Here is a 19,219-nt window from a genome sequence, read left to right on the forward strand (position 1 = left end):
CGGTGCCGCTGATTGGTAGCAGAATGCCTGCGGCCCTCCCCCTGTGCAGCGTCTAAAGATTCCGGCCTCCTAGCAAGGACGACGTCGCGTCTTCCCCACCCTCTGTCCTCCACAGTTTCCCTTACCTCGGACAAACTACAGATACACAGATATGCGGGGGAAATGTCCACTTCAGGCCTGCTTCATGTCACCTCCACTGGTCCAGGAATCAGTGACCCAGGGCAAGAATGTTTAATTTATCCTCTGGTTTCCTGCCGTAAGTAACTCGAGGTGACAACTTCCGTTTCCGGTTGCCTCTGGCTAGAGGGGTGAATCTTGAGTGTCCTGAGAGGTCAGATTGCTGTCAGGTAAATTGGGGAGCTGTTGGGAGATCTCTCGCTCGGGAATAAGAACGAGACTCTATTCTGAGGATTGTCAAAAGGGAGAGACTAAATGGAGGATGATGAGAGTGCTCAAGAGGGAAAGAATCGAAGAACTAGCAGGAGAGAACTATGAAGTCCTGGAGTAGTGAGGGGTGGCTGTAGAAGGATGCAGTGAGAAATCAGTGTAGTTAAGTCCAGACCCTTTTTTCCCTCCTCTGCCACCCTCAACATCCCTCACCCCGTGTTTTTTGGTTTACCTTTGAATCGAATGATGGCACAACCATCCTCGAATTGAAAGTTTGTAAATTTACAATGCCTGCCTCACGAACCTGTGTTTGTTGTTCTTTAGTCGCTAACTCGTGTCCGGCTCTTTTGCGACTCCATGGACAGTTGCCACCAGGCTTCTCTGTCCATGGAATTTCCCAGACAAGAATACTGGAGTGAGTAGCTATTTCCTTCTCCAGAGGATCTTCCCGACCCAGGACCCGCATCTCCTGCATTGCAGGCGGATTCTTTACCGCTGAGCCACATGGCAGTTGCTCAGTTGTCTCTGGCTCTTTGCGACCCCATGAACTGTAGCCCACCAGGCTCCTCTATCCGTGGGAGATTTTCCTGACAAATTACTGGACTGGATTGCCATTTCCTCCTCCAAGGGGTCTTCCTGACCCAGGGCTCCAACACGCATCTCCTGCATTGCAGGCGGAGTCTTTACAGCTGAGCCACCTGGGATGTATAGTATAATTTGATTTATTTGGTTTTTTTTGAAGATTTAATATTTATTTATCTGGTTGCAGTCGGGCCTTAGTTGCAGCACATGGGATCTTTGTTGTGTCATGCGTGACCTTTCATTGCAGTGTTTGGGGTCAGTGTTGTGGCAGTCAGCAGTTGTGGCACACCAGGCTTAGTTGCTCTGCATTGCATGGCAGATTCTAAACCACTGGACCACCAGGGAGGTCCCTGTAGTAACTTTTAAATAAGGTTTTTCTGGCATGAATGTTTATGATACAGAGTTAAAGTGAAAAGGCGATACAAAGTCATCACATTAATGTTTAGTGTGATTACACTTTTTAAATGCCTATACACAGATGCAGGGACTGGAAGGGACACTAAAGGTGAAAACAGTTCATTTGTCTTTAATTTTCTAATTTTCCTATGGTAACCACAATTTTTTAAATGAGGAGAAATTGAAACATATATTTCAAGGTCTTTAGTAAACTGTGAAATTATGTATATTGTAAGTGGCATTACCCATTTATTTCCTTCTTAGGGAAAGTATGCCTGCACTCTTCCTGTACTAGAGCCAGCTCCCTTTAGTGGAGGTTGATCTTCACCAAACTTATAGGTTCACTTCATACATAGATAGAATGAGGTGGGGAAAAAAAATTAGTGATTACATGTTCTTTCCTTGTTGAACTAATTTCCATGCTGTTCTTATTTGAGCAGCTCTGAAATGGAAATTAATCACTTCTTACTGACTCCTTGACACAGTTTAAGTCACTTTATCTAATTTTAATTTTTATTGTGACATATACATAGCAGATGGAGAAGGAAATGGCAACCCACTCCAGTGTTCTTGCCTGGAAAATCCCATGGACAGAGGAGCCTAATACATATAAGAAGGCTATATAAAGCATAAGTACATGTAAACATTATAATCAAGCAAACAATTGATCCCGTTCAGTTCAGTCGCTCGGTCGTGTCCAACTCTTTGCGACCCCATGGACTGCAATACACCAGGCTTCCCTGTCCATCACCAACTCCCGGAGCTTGCTCAAACTCATGTCCATCGAGTCGGTGATGGCATCCAACCATCTAATCCTCTGTCGTCCCCTTCTCCTCCTGCCCTCAATCTTTCCCAGCATCAGGGTCTTTTCCAGGGAGTCAGTTCTTTGCATCAGGTGGCCAAAATATTGGAGTTTGAGATTCAGCATCAGTCCTTCCAGTGAATGTTCAGGACTGATTTCCTTTAGGATGGACTGGTTTGATCTCCTTGCAGTCCAAGGGACTCTCAAGAGTCTTCTCCAACACCACAGTTCAAAAGCATCAGTTCTTTGGCGCTCAGCTTTCTTTATGGTCCAACTCTCATATCCATACATGACTACTGGAAAAACCATAACTTTGACTAGACGGACCTTTGTTGGCAAAGTAATGTCTCTGCTTTTTAATATGCTGTCTACATTTGTCATAGCTTTTCTTCCAAGGAGCAAGCATCTTTTAATTTCATGGCTGCAGTCACCATCTGCAGTGATTTTGAAGCCCAAGAAAATAAAGTCTGTCACTGTTTCCATTGTTTCCCCAGCTATTTACCAACCTTCAGGTTAAAAAATAAAGCATTGCCAAAAGTTTAAAATATGCATTCTCAACAGAGATGATTGTCTTTAAGTCAGTGAAAATTGGTTCTTGTTGGGTAGGGGTGAGAGGGCAAAAAAAACCCCTTAGAGATATTAACAATACAATGGTTTATGGCCCTCCAAAAAGCCATAGTACATAAACTGGAGTATTAAAATTTCATGTGGAGGGGTAAGGTGAGAACATGATTAACAGGGACAAAAAGGTCTAAAAAAGCTCTTTTAGGGTACAGTAATTACAATACTTTGAAAAACACTGCCTTAGAAGTTCTGTGAATGAGTTTCTGTGATTCCATCTCCACCAGGAGGTAACCACTCTCCTAACTTATAATAATCACGTACTTGTTTCACTTAAATTTTTTCCATGATGCATTCCTAAAAAATGAATTGTTAGGTTTTTTTTTCATTTATATAAATGACATTAAAAGTTATATATATTTTTTCTGACTCACTTCTTGCTCATTGTTTGTGAAATTCATTCATACTCTTCCATGGTTGTAAATTTGAGTTGTTTACAGTTTGGGGCAAGCATAAATAATATGACTAGAAAGATTCTTATAATATAAAACTGTTATACAGATGCAAGAGGTTCTCTAGAGCAGTGCTGTCTAATGCAGATATAATACTGTGGTTATTTTAAGTACCACGTACTTAAAATTTTCTAATAGCCATATTAAAAAAGTATAAAAAAACAAAATTAATTTTTAAAATTTATTTGCTTTTAATTGGAGGGTAATAGCTTTACAATGTTGTGTTGGTTAAGAAACATAAAATTATTTTTAATAGTATATTTTATGTAGCCCAGTATATATATTCAAAATACTATCATTTTAAGATGTACTCAGTATTAAAAGCTACTAATGAAATGCATTTTCTTCATGCTGTCTTCAAAATTGATGTATTTTATTTTATCCTTACAGAATATGCTGTTTATATATATAAAAACACAGTGCCTATGACTGGAATTGCTAGGCCATAAGATATTCAAGGGACTTCCCGTGGGGCTCAGTTGTTAAAAAAAACAAAACAAAACAAAAATCAACCTGCCAGTGCAGGACATGCAGATTCTATCTCTAGGTTGGGAAGATCCCCTGAGGGAGGAGGAAATGGCAACCCACAGTATTCTTGCCTGGAGAGTTCCATCGACAGAGGAGCCTGGCAGGCTACAGTCCATGGGGTCGCACAGAGTCGACACAGCTGAGCGTGCACACATGCACGATATTCAAATGTTTACTTTTCTGGTCATACCAAAGTTTTTTACAGTGGTTGTGTTAAATTGCATTCTCACTACCTGAGTGTGAAAGTGGAAGTCACATCATCACAGTATGTTCTTACAGTCTTGCAAGGTTGGTTCTAACTTCATGTTATATGAAGAAACTAAAGTTCAGCAAGATTAAAATGATTTGACCAGGATTTTGCAGCTGTTAATGGTGCACTCAGGGTTTAATACCAGATCTGTACAGCACCAAAGTCTGCATTTCAGTAGAATTCCAAGATCAGGATATCATTGTTTGATTTATGGCTATTGTGAAGTAGAAATAATTTTTAAGAGTAAATGAAGCTTCCCTAAAAATATTGTTCAACTTTTTGTTCTTTTTGAAAATTTGTTGAAATATTTAGTAAATCCCTATGAAGGGACTCTTTCTGAAGTATTTTAATTAGATAGAAGAGAAAATACATTGAATTTATTAGAGGAAATTAGTTTAGGAGAATGAGTGTTCATGTATACTTACTTTTTTTTCAAAGATTTATCTTCCAAATTAATATTTTGAGCATAGTAGTATTATAACTTTGAGATAGCCTTCATACCATAGTAATATTTCAATTTTTATTTTAAAAATCAAGTTTTTTAATAAAAAATTAACCTCTGGTTTTGTATTTTCTTCTAAAGTACATTGATACTTTAGTAGGTTTAATGTTCTAGAATTGGTATTTCCAAAAAAAGAATTTGCCTTGTAATCCAAAGATTTTTGGAATGAAACATTATTTAAATTTTTTTTTTTTTACTCAGGGAACTCAAACCAGGGCTCTTTGACAACCTAGAGTGGTGGGATGGGGTGGGAGGTGGGAGGGAGGCTCATGTATATGTAAAAGGGAGGGGACATATGTATCCCTATGGCTGATTCATGTTCATATGTGGCAGAAACCAACACAATATTGTAATTATCCTTTCAATTAAAAATAAATTTAAAAACTTTTTAAAAACATAATCTGAAGAAGCCAACATTTTATCATTATAATTAAATGCTTCTAAAAGTATTTCTTTTGTAATAATGTATTGAATCTCAAAAGTCAGACTGAAATCTGAAACCATAATTTGTTTCCTTTATATTATTGAATCCACCGAACGGTAATGAAATAATGGATTAAATGTTTTATTCAAAGCTGTGAATGTTGTAGTTTTAACTTGTGTTTGTTGGGTATTGGTTTTTATTCTCCTTTAAGTGAAATCATCAACATAACGTTTTAAATAAATTTAAATAATGTTTTAAACCAATTTAATGTCTATAAAAATATTAAGTGTTGGCTGATTTGTAAAAATTACTTTGTACAATTTTGTCCCCCATATTCTGGGAACTATTGTTTAATGAAATGAGTGCTTCACATAATATGTCTTTAGTATACACTATCTAATAATTACCTGTCTTCTAAAATGCAGTGTAGGAATCCTGCCTTATTATTGGGCTTGTTTATAGTTATAAATGCAGACAAAACGGTAATAATTATTTGGTTTGGTTTTATTTCTGGAAAGCAGTGATTATAGAATTGCTACTGCTAATCTTACACAAATTACAGTATAGCATTATTAATTTATACCTTCGTAATTTGAAATTCATAACAATATAGCTGGGGACTGAGCTCAAGTTTATTTCTGTATTATTTTTTAAAATAACACTAGAAAACTGAAATCTTTATATACCTATTGGGGGAAATTTTATTTAAGCAAACTTATCAATTAAAAGGGGGTCCTAAGGACTCTGTTAATGGAAGAGAATATAAAATAGAGAATACTTAACGGAGGAGCCTGATAGGCTGCAGTCCATGGGGTCGCTAAGAGTCGGACACGACTCAGCGACTTCACTTTCACTTTTCACTTTCATGCATTGGAGAAGGAAATGGCAACCCACTCCAGTGTTCTTGCCTGGAGAATCCCAGGGACGGGGGAGCCTGGTGGGCTACTGTGTATGGGGTCGCACAGAGTCGGACACGACTGAAGCGACTTAGCAGCAGTAGCAGCAGCATGTATGTATATATCTGAATCACTTTGCTGCACACGTGAAACTAACACAACATAGTGTGTGTGTGTGCGTGTGTTTAGTCGCTAAGTCATGTATGACTCTGCGACCCCATGGACTATAGCCTGCCAGACTCTTCTGTCCTTGGGATTTCCCAGGCAGAAAGACTGGAGTGGGTTGCCATTTCCTTCTCCAGGGAATCTCCCCAACCCAGGGATTGAAGCCACATCTCCTGCATTGCAGGTGGATTCTTTACCACTGAGCCACTGGGGAAGCCCAACACATGTAGGTCAACTATATTTCAATAAAAATTGTTTTTAAAAGTCTCTGTTGATCCACTACAAGAGTCAGCAAACTACAGCCTGCTGGCCAAACTCAGCCCATTGCCTGTTTTTATGTGGCCAGTGAGCTAAGAAGAATTTTTACAGATGAACATTTACAATCAATTTGATACTAAGGAACACTAAACTTTGAGCCCCAGTTAAACAAAATGTTACCCACTGAAAGGGAATTGCATTTTTTTTTTCATCAGAAGACTTGTATTACAAAAATTATACTCAGCTGTTATATTTTGAATTATATCAGTAAGATATTTATGGAAATTTGTTCTCTCCTGTTATATAAGTATCTACATAATATCCTTGATTTTATCTCGTGACCAACATAGCCTAAAATATTTACCGTGTGGCTCTTCACAGAAAAAGTTCATGTGATCTGTATATATTAACCATAGTAATACTGCAGTTTTAAAAAATTGTCTGAAGAAAGCAAGTAACGAAACAGTATGTACGATATTTTATTATACATATTCATGCACTGTGAAAGACTAAAAAAAAAAGTAGACAGGATTGCTTAAAAGTTAGGTGTGAGGGCTCTGAAACGAAGCTTTAAGGTTCAAAGCCCAGCCGTACCATTGACTGTTTTTGTTTCCCTCAGGAAGGTACTTAGCTTCTTGGAGCCTCTTTGGCTTCACCTATAAAATGAAGATAATAATAGTAATCTAAGTTCAAAGAGTTGTTTTAGGAAGACTGTAACAGAGTCGACACTTAGATCGCTTTAACATAGTGCACCTGGCACATAGGGCATGGTAAGTGTTTGCTATTATTATAATTAAGAAAGAAACCAAATAGTAAATGTTTTCTTTTAGTGATGGGCTCTTTTTATATCTCGTGTATGTACATTTCCAAACAGTGAACATTTACTAGTTATGTAATAAGACACTTTAATAAAATTTCTTAACTTCAAGTTTTCAAGTATTGGCTGTCTTTTTAAAAGTCACTTTAAATGTTTTGCCTTAAAAAAAAAAGTAAACTTGAGTACTTGATATCTGTAATATATGTATTTCTCCCTTAAATTAACTTTTTCTATAGACATGGCCCACGGACATGGACATGAACATGGTCCTAGTAAAATGGAACTTCCAGATTATAAACAATGGAAGATAGAAGGGACACCATTAGAAACTGTCCAAGAGAAACTGGCCGCACGAGGACTAAGGGATCCATGGGGCCGGTAAGAACAGTCAAATGATTTAGATAGAATTTATCCTAGAGAAAGACTATGTTCCTTTTCAATATATTCTTTAAAAAAAAAAATCAGTGAAAATGTCTTTTTACATTTAAGTTTTAAGATCAGCTTTATTAAAATATCACTTACAGTAAAATTGACCCTATTTTAAACGTATCATTCCGTGCGTTTTGACAGATATGTACGGTTATGTGACCACTACCACAGTCATGATACAGAATACTTCTAGCATACCAAAAAGCTCCCTCATGATCCTTTGTACTCAGTGCAATCCTGCCCCTGGATCCTGGCAACCCTTGATCTGCTTTTTCCAGAATTTCATGCAATTGGAATTATACAATCTATAACCTTTTATTCTGGCCACCTTTACTTAGCATAGTGCTTTTGAGACTCAGGTACATTGTTAACTTATAGCATAGTTTCTTCCTTTTTTATTGCTGAGTACTGCTCCACTTATGCATATACGTCATTTTGTTTACTGTTCACCAGTTCCATCTGGGTTATCAGTTTTGGGCTATTATGAGTAAAGTTGCTCTAAACATTCAAGTACAAATCTGTGTGAGCATACGCTTTTATTTCTCTTGGATAAATACCTAACAGTGGGATTTCGGAATCATTTGAAAAGTGTTTTTTTGTTTTGTTTTGTTTTTTAAATGAAAAACTGCCAAACTGTTTTACAAAATGGTTGTACCATTTTGCATTCTCAACCAGCAATGTATGAGAATTTCAATTGTTCAGTGTCCTCATTAATAATTGGTATCGGGTCTTTCCTGACAGTCCAGTGGTTAAGACTCCGTGCTTCTGCTTCTGTGCTTCCATTGTAGGGGGTGTGGGTTCAATCCCTGGCTGGGGAACTAAGATCCAGCATGCCCTGTGGTGTGGCCAAAAAAAAATACTTGGTATTATCAGCCTTTTAATTTTAACCATTCTAGTGAATGTGATAGTAACATCTCTTTGGTTTTAATTTGCATTTCCATGAAGAATGAAGATCATGAGAATCTTTTCATATGCTTATTTTCCATTTGTATTTTTTCTTTGGTGCAATGTCTATTCAGATCTTTTGCCCATTTTATTTATCAGAATGTTTTTCTTTTGTTGAATTATAAGAGTATATATATTTTGCTTTAAATGATTTTATTTATTTATTTATTTATTTTTGGTCCCACTGAATGTGGGAATCTTAGTTCCCCAACCAGGGATCAAACCCAGGCCTTCTGTGTTGAAGCACAGAGCCTTAACCACTGGGCCACCAGGGAAGTCCCCAAGTCCTTTATCAGATAAAAGTTTTGTAGATTTTTTCCCAGAGTATGACTTATCTTTTCATTTTCTTAATAATGTCTTTAAGACAGCTTTAAATATTGATGAAGTCCCAATTTAACATTTTTTTCTTTTATGGTTTGTGCTTTTTGCATCCCAAGATTTTCCTAATCTTTATTCTGGAAGCTTTTATAGTGTTCTTTCTTCCATTTAGGTATATGATCCATTTTGAGTTAATTTTTAATGTCATATGAGATAAGGATGAAGGTTAAAGTTTTTGCACATAAACATCCAGTTCTAGCACTGTATATTAAAAGACTGTCTTTCCCCATTAGTTGACCTTGACACCATTGTCAAAAATCTATTGACAATATCTGTGTGGACTATTTCTGGATTCTTTTTGTTACCTTGATCAATATGTCTAACTTTTGTCAATATGACACTATCTTCAGATCAGATAGTATAAAATGAGATGTCTGATTTTTAAAAAAAGGTTATGTTAGCTATTCTAGGTTCATTGTATTTATATTTACATTTTAGAATGAGCTTTTCAGTTTCTGCAAAAAACCCTGCTTGGATTTTAATTGGAATTGCCTTGCATCTTTCAGCTCGATTGAGGATGATTTATGTCTTAACAATATTGAATCATCTAGTCCATGGACAATTTAGATCCCCTTTAATTTTCTTAGCAGTTTTTATACAGTCTTGTACATATTTTGTTAAGTTTATCCTGAATTATTCCATATTTTTATGCTATGATAAATAGTATTTTTAAACTTCTGTTTCCAGGTGTTCATTGCTGGTATATAAAAATATAATTTCTTTTTATATATTGACTTTATCTTGTTACCTTGCTAAATTGAATTTTTAGTTCTAGCAGATGTTTCTCAGAGATTTCTTAGAATTTACTTCATAGAAAATGATTTCATCTACAAAGACCACACTTTTCTTTCAATTTTTTTTCTTGAGTTATTGCACTGTCTAACACTGCTAATATAATATTGAATACAAGTGGTGTATGTGGACATCCTAGTTTGTTCCTAACTGGGGAAAGCATGTAGTCTTGCATCATTAAGTAGGATGATTTATCCTTACTTGTGATAGACCTTTTTTCTCAGTAGAGCTTTCTGATTTGTTTCTCTCTGTGTTCTGTATACTCCAAAAGAACTATTGCCAGAGCAAGAAATTAATCTTCTAAAGTCAGACTTATATGACAGGGGAAAGAATGATTCATTGAATAGTAATAGTAGTATCTAGTAGTACTTTTTGTGCCAAAATACATCATATATTACTCTGTTTAATCTTTATAATGACACTATAAGGTTGATAGTAATCATTACTGAGTAGAAGAAACAGGCCCTGACAGATTAAGTAATTTATTGAGCCTAAAAGGTGTGTATCTCGTAAAGTGGCAGAGCTAAGATTAATACCTAAGTCTCTTAACTTCCTCTTTGCATGGGCAAAGCTACACAACTGACCTGTGATGGATAGGCCAAGGTGAGTCTTGCATTTGACAATTCTGTAACATTCTGAGTATTATGACTGAAATATGAAACCATCAAGTGCTTTTTCTTGTATTTCATATATGAAATGTGAGCATATAGAGCTACTTACCTTATACCACAGAACAATTCCTGTTGTGATCCACTTGAATTATCTTATATAAGGTAGCATTTAAGTCTGTTAGAAAGGTGAAAATCAAATTTATTTTACTTAATGAATAAGTCATATGTGATTATAATTTCCCCCTTTTTTTTCCCCTCTAGCAATGAAGCTTGGAGATACATGGGTGGCTTTGCAAATAATGTTTCCTTTGTTGGAGCATTATTAAAAGGATTCAAGTGGGGATTTGCTGCATTTGTGGTAGCTGTAGGGGCTGAATATTACCTGGAGTCCCAGAAAAAAGATAAGAAACATCACTGAAGATAATACCTGGAAATATCTTTTAATGTCTTAACTTTCTTATAAAAAGATTTCTTCACTGTAGCCTACTCACCTGTGTGTTTATTCCTTAAGGAATACTAGTAAGATTTAATAAAATAAGAAAACATGTACCAGTCTGCTTTTTCATTCTTAAAAAAAGTGTGTCGAGCCATATCAGGTTTGGCTTGGAGAATACATAAGAGGTTGAGTACTGGCAGCAGTACATTCTGCAAATAACTGACAGCCAGCATATATTTGAACAAATGGATATGTTCTAATAGGTTTTTTTTTTTAATTGTTTAAAATTGTGATAAAATTTGCCATCTTGTTTTTTTTAAGTGAACAGTCAGTGACATTAAATACATTCATAATATTGTGCTACCATTACCACCATCCATCTCTATAACTCTTTTCATCTTTTAAAATTAAAAATCTATGCCAATTAATTAATAACCCCCATCCCCCCCTCAGCCTCTGGCAACCATCATTCTACTTTCTTTCTCTATGATTTTTGACTACTCTATGTAGAAACATGTGGAATTTGTCTTTTTATGACTGGCTTATTTTATTTTGTATAATGTCCTCAAAGTTCATCTATGTTACATATGTCAGAATTTCCTTTCTTTTTAAGGCTGAATAATAATTCTGTTTTATGTATATACCACATTTTGCTTATCCATTCATTAATCGATGAACACTTGGATTGCTGATGGACACTTGAGTTGCTGCCACATTTTAGCCATTATAAATAATAGTGCTATGAACATAGGTGTACTCTTTTTTTTTTTTTTTTTTTAATGTGGGATCTTAGTTTCCTGACCAGGGATTGAACCCATGTCCCTTGCCATGGAAGCATGGAGTTTTAACCACTGGACCACCAAGGAAGTCCCCAGATTTTTTTTTTTTTTTAAAGAAAAGACATTTATTCAGCGTCATAATCAGACTATTACATTTAGCAATCAACAGCATGGGTGCAAAAAATCTACATTAAAACCCTTTGTTGGAATGCTTTACACTTTCCACAGAACAGAAACTAAAATAACCTGTTACACAATTAGTCACAAGTACAGTGCAAGTTTTTTGCTCATACACATGAGTATTGTCTAAAACATGTCTTTGTAGCAGCTAGGCCCTGCCACCACTGTGCTTAGTTGAATTCACAAATCTGTTGAAAGCTGTAGCTTCCCTGTTACTTCTCTGGCTCTCCTTTCCTGCTAAGCTTTGTTTTCTGTCAGTAATTAAAACCTACCACTGCCGTTGCTGCTGCCATAGCTACCACCACTGCTGGAACCACCATAGCCACCTTGGTTTCATGGTTTGGCAAAGTATTGGCCTCCGCCACCATAGGGACCAGAACTTCTGCTCCAAAGTTTCCTCCTTTCATGGGTCCAAAATTTGAAAATTGATCATTGTAATTGCCAAAATCATTGTAGCTTCCACCACCTCCAAAATTGCTTCCACTACCACCACCAAAGCCACCTCCACTTCCACAATTGTTATAGCTGTCATAGCTTCCACTCCCACCATAGCCACTGCCCTGGTTTCCATAACTCTGTCCACCACTTCCATAGCCTCTGTGCTTCCTCCAGAGTAACAGGGCTGCCTCCTCCATAACCACTATCATTACCAAATCCATTATAACCACCCCCACTGCCACCATATCCACCACCACTATGGCAGTCACAAAAGCCACCTCGACCACTGGCGTTTCCTCCACAACCAAAGTTGTTATTCCCGCGGAAATCACCTCCATGACCACCACCAAAGTTTCCAGAACCACTTCGACGTCTCGGCTGGATGAAGCACTAGCCATCTCTTGCTTAGACAGGACTTCTCTCACTTCACAGTTGTGGCCATTCACAGTGTGGTATTTCTGAATGACAATCTTGTCTACGGAGTCATGGTCATCAAAAGTTTCAAAAGCAAAGCCTCTCTTTGTCACTGCCTTGATCAGTCATGATTTCAATCACATCAATTTTCCCATACTGTTCAAAATTATTTCTCAGGTGATGTTCTTCAGTGCCTTCTTTAATGCCACCAACAAAAATCTTTTTCACAGTTAAGTGGGCATGAGGTCTTTGAGAATCTCCTCTTGAGACGTCCCTCTTTGGTTCCACAACTCTTTCGTCCACTTTGTGTGGCCTTGCATTCATGGCTGCAAGGCTTCTCCACCATGACTTATGTGACAAACCCAAAGCCTCTGGAGTGCTTGGTGTTTGGATCCCTCATTACCACAAGTCTGTGAGCCTTCCCCATTACTCAAAATGGCTGCTCAGACTCTCATCGATTGTTTCAAAGCTCAATCCTCTGATGAAGAGCTTCCGCAGCTCTTCAGGGCTTTTGGAAGACTCTGACTTAGACATGACGGCAGGGCAGGGTTGGGGAGTGGAGACTTCCAACAATGCTTTCTCCGTGGCATCCACGGGCAGAAAGAAGTCCCCAGATTTTTAAGAGTTGACTTTGCTACTTTTACCATCCTCTGTAAGGGACCTAGCTTGTACTATAAAATACTTGACTGCCTTGTTTATGATAACATGTGCAGCTATCGTGTTAGTTTTTCTTATGATACTTTCTACTCTTTCTTTAGTCCTAATTCTTTCACATAGTGAGAAGTTTGACATTTTTTCCTGTGTTTTCTAACAATAGACATTCTCCCCATGTCATTGAATTTCCAAATTTTAATTAAATCCCTAATTAAAGTTTAGACTTAAAACTCAGCTTGCTGAAGATGGGTAATAATTCTGCTTGAAAAATAAAGCTAATATAAAACTCCAAGGTGATTTTTTTTTCTTTGTAAATTTCTTGTTTATAAATACAAACTTGGGAAATCACTAAATAAATGAAACAGATGAACTCCTAATAAGGTGTCAATGGTAAGTGGAATGTGCTAAAATGGAGTCATAAACAAGACTGCAAAAGAGGATAAGGAATGCATTTAACAGGGAACAAAGAGGGGACAAATAGAAATAGCAGAATGTTAGATTTAAGCTTAATCAAATTAGTAATTATACCAGGTATAAATGGTCTAAAAGTTAAACTAAAACATTCCAATTACAAGATAGATTGGCATCTTGGGAAAGATGCAAGACCCAACTATAAGCTGTGTATGTGAAAACCCCTTTAAAGACATAGGGTAAAAGTAAAAGAATGGAAAAAGATATTCTGTGCAAATGCTAATGAATTCAGTTGTAGTGCAAAGAACATTGAAGTGGCTACCTAATATCACACAACAGATATTATTAAGAGGAGTGTTTTATGATTCTAAAAGTCAGTTCATTAAGATGACATAAAAATTTAAATATGTACAGAACTTCATCAAGGCAAATTGGAAGTGGTCAAACAGGAGATGATGAGAGTGAATATCAACATTCTAGGAATCAGTGAAATAAGATGGACTGGAATGGGTGAATTTAACTCAAGTGACCATTATATCTACTACTGTGGGCAGGAATCCCTTAGAAGAAATGGAGTAGCCATCATAGTCAACAAAAGAGTCTGAAATGCAGTACCTGGATGCAATCTCAAAAACAACAGAATGATCTCTGTTCGTTTCCAAGACAAACCATTCAATATCACAGTAATACAAGTCTATGCCCAGATCAGTAACGCTGAAGAAGCTGAAGTTGAACAGTTATATGAAGACCTACAAGACCTTCTAGAACTAACACCCAAAAAAGATGTCCTTTTCATTATAGGGGACTGGAATGCAAAAGTAGGAAGTCAAGAAACAACTGGAGTAACAGGCAAATTTGGCCTTGGAATACACAATGAAGCAGGGCAAAGGCTAACAGTTCTGCCAAGAGAACGCACTGGTCGTAGCAAACACCCTCTTCCAACAACACAAGAGAAGGCTTCACATGGACATCACCAGATGGCCAACACAGAAATCAGATTGATTATATTCTTTGCAGTCAAAGATGGAGAAGCTCTATACAGTCAGCAAAAACAAGACCAGGAGCTGACTGTGGCTCAGATCATGAACTCCTTATTGCCAAATTCAGACAAATTGAAAAAGTGGAGAAAACCACTAGACCATTCAGGTATGACCTAAATCAAATCCCTTATGATTATACAGTGGAAGTGAGAAATAGATTTAAGGGACTAGATCTGATAGACAGAGTGCCTGATGAACTATGGATGGAGCTTCATGACATTGTACAGGAGATAGGAATCAAGACCATCCCAAAGAGAAAGAAATGCAAAAAAGCAAAATGGCTGTCTGAGGAGGCCTTACAAATAGTTGTGAAAAGAAGGGAGGCGAAAAGCAAAGGAGAAAAGGAAAGAATGCAGAGTTCCAAAGAATAGCAAGAAGAGATAAGAAAGCCTTCCTCAGTGATCAATGCAAAGAAATAGAGGAAAACAACAGAATGGGAAAGACTAGAGACCTCTTCAAGAAAATGAAAGATACCAAGGGAACATTTCATGCAAAGATGGGCTCAGTAAAGGACAGAAATGGTAGGGACCTAACAGAAGCAGAAGATATTAAGAAGAGGTGGCAAGAATACACAGAAGAACTGTACAAAAAAGATCTTCACGACCCAGATAATCACAATGGTGTGATCACTCACCTAGAGCCAGACATCTTGGAATGTGAAGTCAAGTGGGCCTTAGGAAGCATCACTACGAACAAAGCTAGTGGAGGTGATGGAATTCCAGTTGAGTTATTTCAAATCCTGAAAGATGATTCTGTGAAAGTGCTGCACTCAATATGTTAGCCAATTTGAAAAACTCAGCAGTGGCCACAGGACTGGAAAAGGTCAGTTTTCATTCCAATCCCCAAGAAAGGCAATGCCAAAGAATGCTCAAACTACTGCACAACTGCATTCATCTCACACGCTAGTAAAGTAATGCTCAAAATTCTCCAAGCCAGGCTTCAGCAATACGTGAACCATGAACTTCCAGATGTTCAAGCTGGTTTTAGAAAAGGCAGAAGAACCATAGATCAAATTGCCAACATCCGCTGGATCATGGAAAAAGCAAGAGAGTTCCAGAAAAACATCTCTTTCTGCTTTATTGACTATGCCAAAGCCTTTGACTGTGTGGATCACAATAAACTATGGAAAATTCTGAAAGAGATGGGAATACCAGACCACCTGACCTGCCTCTTGAGAAACCTATATGCAGGTCAGGAAGCAACAGTTAGAACTGGACATGGAACAACAGACTGGTTCCAAATAGGAAAAGGAGTACGTCAAAGCTGTATATTGTCACTCTGCTTATTTAACTTCTACGCAGAGTACATCATGAGAAACACTGGGCTGGATGAAGCACAAGCTGGAATCAAGATTGCTGGGAGAAATATCAATAACCTCAGATATGCAGATGACACCACCCTTATGGCAGAAAGTGAAGAACTAAAGAGCCTCTTGATGAAAGTGAAAGAGGAGAGTGAAAAAGTTGGCTTAAAGCTCAACATTCAGAAAACTAAGATCATGGCATCCGGTCCCATCACTTCATGGGAAATAGATGGGGAAAGAGTGGAAACAGTGTCAGACTTTATTTTGGGGGGCTCCAAAATCACTGCAGATGGTGACTGCAGCCATGAAATTAAAAGACACTTACTCCTTGTAAGGAAAGTTATGACCAACCTAGATAGCACATTCAAAAGCAGAGTCATTACTTTGTCAACAAAGGTCCATCTAGTCAAAGCTGTGATTTTTCCAGTAGTCATGTATAGTTGTGAGAATTGGACTATGAAGAAAGATGAGCACTGAAGGACTGATGCTTTTGAACTGTGGTGTTAGAGAAGACTCTTGAGAGTCCTTTGGACTGCAAGGAGATCCAACCAATCCATCCTAAAGTAGATCAGTCCTGGGTGTTCATTGGAAGGACTGATGTTTAATCTGAAACTCCAATACTTTGGCCACCTGATGCAAAGAGCTGACCCATTGGAAAACACCCTGATGCTGGGAAAGATTGAGGGCAGGAGGAGAAGGGGACGACAGAGGATGAGATGGTTGGATGGCATCACCAACTCACCAGACATGGGTTTGGGTGGACTCTTGGAGTTCGTGATGGATAGGGAGGCCTGGCGTGCTGCGGTTCACGGGGTCGCAAAGAGTAGGATACAACTGAGCGACTGAACTGAACTGAACTTCAAAGAGTATAAAGCAGAAACAGAACTGACAGAGAAATACACAAGTCTCTAGTTAGAAATTTCAACAGTGCTTTCTTAGTAATTGAACTTCTTAAGTAGATAGAAAATTAGTAAGGTTCTAAAAAACTTGAACAACACTAACATCTTTTTTTTTTTTTTTAATTTTTATTTGGCTGCACCAGGTCTTGGTTGCAGCACACAGTGTAGTGTGCATGCAAGCTCTTTTAGCTGCAGCATGTGCAATCTTTACTTGGAAAGTTCCATGGACAGAGGAGCCTGGCATCGATAGTCCTTGGGTTTGAAAAGAGTTTGACACAACTTGAGTGATGAATTTGTGTGTGTGTGTGTGTGTGTGTGTTTGTAATCTTTAGTTACAGCTTGCAGGATCTAGTTCCCTGACCAGGGATCGAACCTGGGCCCCCTGTATTTGGGAGCTTAGAGCCACTGGACCACCAGTGAAATTCCTTAAATATCTTGATACAATATTTATAGACCACACCACCCAGTGGCAACCCACTTCAGTATTATTGCATAGAGAATCCCATGGACAGAGGAGCCCAGGAGGCTACAGTCTATGGGGTCCCAAGAGTTGGACATGACTTAGCAACTAAACACCACCCACCCAAAAAGAGTAGAGCACTCTTTTCAAATGCTCATGAAACATTTACCACAATAGACTATATTCTGGGCCATAAAATAATATATTTAAGAGGATTGAAACCAAACAAAATATATTCTCAGGCTATGAAGAAATTAGCATAAAAATAGCATCTGAAATCTACAAATATATGGAAATTGGATGGCACACTTATAAATAACTCCCTGCTCAAAAAAGTCTAGGGAAATTGGAAAATATCTTTAATTGAATGAAATGAAAACACAAATAGCAAAATTCATGGCATACAGCTGAAAAGATTGATCTCTAGCTCTGCAGGGTTGGAAAGAATCAGACATGACTGAGCCACTGAGCGCGCATGCACTAGTTAGAATGATAAGAGGAAAGAAAGACACGGGTCAGGAATGTTAGTAAGGAAAGAAGAGACACCACTACAGATCCCATAGGGACATTAAAACAACAATAATATTTATTGGCAACTTTATGCCAATAAATTTTTATGAAACTGACTATGTCCTTAAGAGACAAACTGCCAAAGCTCACTCAAGAAGAAGATAACCTAAATAGCCATATCTATATTAAAGAAACTGAATTTCTTGTTAATTATAAATTCATTTGCTCTGTTAGGTAGAGAAAAAAATGGAAAATTCAGTGCTTGATACATTTATGGTAGAGAATAACAGTTTTGTTCTCCAGTCTTAGAATTGATTTTCCTTGTCCATCATAATTTTTGCTGGAAGCAAGAAGTAAAGTTTTCTTTATACTTTAATTTCAAAATTATTGCCTGAATTTCTAAGGAGTTGCAAAGCTTACAAGCCACTGTCATCTTAGCTGTTACCGTTACTTGAACTAGAGCCAATTAAATGTGATTCTTGTTCTTAAAATGAAAGTACATTTGAGAATAATGCTAATTATATGTTTACTAGCCTCACAAGTAAGCACTGTTGTTGTTGTTGTTCAGTCCCTCAGTCGTGTCTGACTCTGCAACCCCATGAACTGCAGCACTCCAGGCTTCTCTGTCCTTCAGTATCTCCTGGAGCTTGCTCAAACTCATGTCCACTGAGACAGTGATGCCATCCAACCATCTCATCCTCTGTCGCTCCCTTCTCCTTTGCCCTCAATCTTTTCCAGCATCAGGGTCTTTTCCAATAATCAGCTCTTCGCATCAGGTGGCCAAAGTATTGGAGCTTCAGCTTCAGCATCAGTCCTTCCAGTGAATATTCAGGGTTGATTTCCTTTAGGATTCACTGGTTTGATCTTGCTGTCCAAAGGACTCTGAAGAATCTTCTCCAGCACCACAGTTTGAAAGCATCAGTTCTTCGGTGCTCAGCCTTCTTTATGGTCTAACTCTCACATCCATACATGACTACTGTAGATGATTATTAAAAGTATTATTATCCCTTTTTGTATGTTGGCCAAGTCCATAGTAAAGTAACAAAACCCAAGATGACATAGCTAGTAAGTTCTAGTGTTAGATTTTGAATCCAGGTCGGACTCCATAATCCAAAGTTACCACTAAATTATGTTACCTATCATGTATCTGATAAGTACTATAAAATGCCATTAAAGTATCCTTTTGGATCTTTTCTCAGAGCTACTTTCTAATTATGCTTGAAGTAAACAGTAGGGATTTTTAAAAATCTAAAGTATGGAATGTAATATTTCATTGAAAAAGGAAATAATGAATATAGTCATTTTACCATATACTTGTACTTTGAATGGAACTGTTTTGATACACCTAATGAAACAGATTCAGACATTTTTTTTAAAGTAACATGAGGATGCTGGGGGACCATAGAAAATGTATACAAAGACAAAAACATGAAAAGAATAGGAGTTTATCCAAGTGGACA

The 19,219-nt window shown here is 37.5% G+C and overlaps 1 protein-coding gene and 1 pseudogene across 2 annotated transcripts; one reads left to right on the top strand and one right to left on the bottom strand.

Moving 5' to 3' along the window:
- The first annotated feature begins 48 nt into the window (after positions 1-48).
- Positions 49-10,784, top strand: NDUFB3 (NADH:ubiquinone oxidoreductase subunit B3). 2 transcript variants are annotated; one of them, XM_061381471.1, is made up of 3 exons: positions 49-256; positions 7,317-7,458; positions 10,497-10,784. In XM_061381471.1, exons 1-3 carry the CDS (start codon positions 163-165, stop codon positions 10,651-10,653), a joined length of 393 nt encoding a protein of 130 aa, XP_061237455.1. In that variant the 5' UTR covers positions 49-162; the 3' UTR covers positions 10,654-10,784. The 2 variants fall into 2 exon arrangements, with proteins under 2 accessions (XP_061237455.1, XP_061237466.1); XM_061381482.1 differs by lacking the exon at positions 49-256 and adding an exon at positions 263-347.
- Positions 10,785-11,854: 1,070 nt separating this feature from the next.
- LOC133235692 (heterogeneous nuclear ribonucleoprotein A1-like) lies at positions 11,855-13,133 on the bottom strand (annotated as a pseudogene).
- Between the last annotated feature and the right edge of the window lie 6,086 nt (positions 13,134-19,219).

The sequence above is a fragment of the Bos javanicus genome, chromosome 2 (genome assembly GCF_032452875.1).
Source record: "Bos javanicus breed banteng chromosome 2, ARS-OSU_banteng_1.0, whole genome shotgun sequence".
In the NCBI taxonomy this organism is placed as follows: domain Eukaryota; kingdom Metazoa; phylum Chordata; class Mammalia; order Artiodactyla; family Bovidae; genus Bos; species Bos javanicus.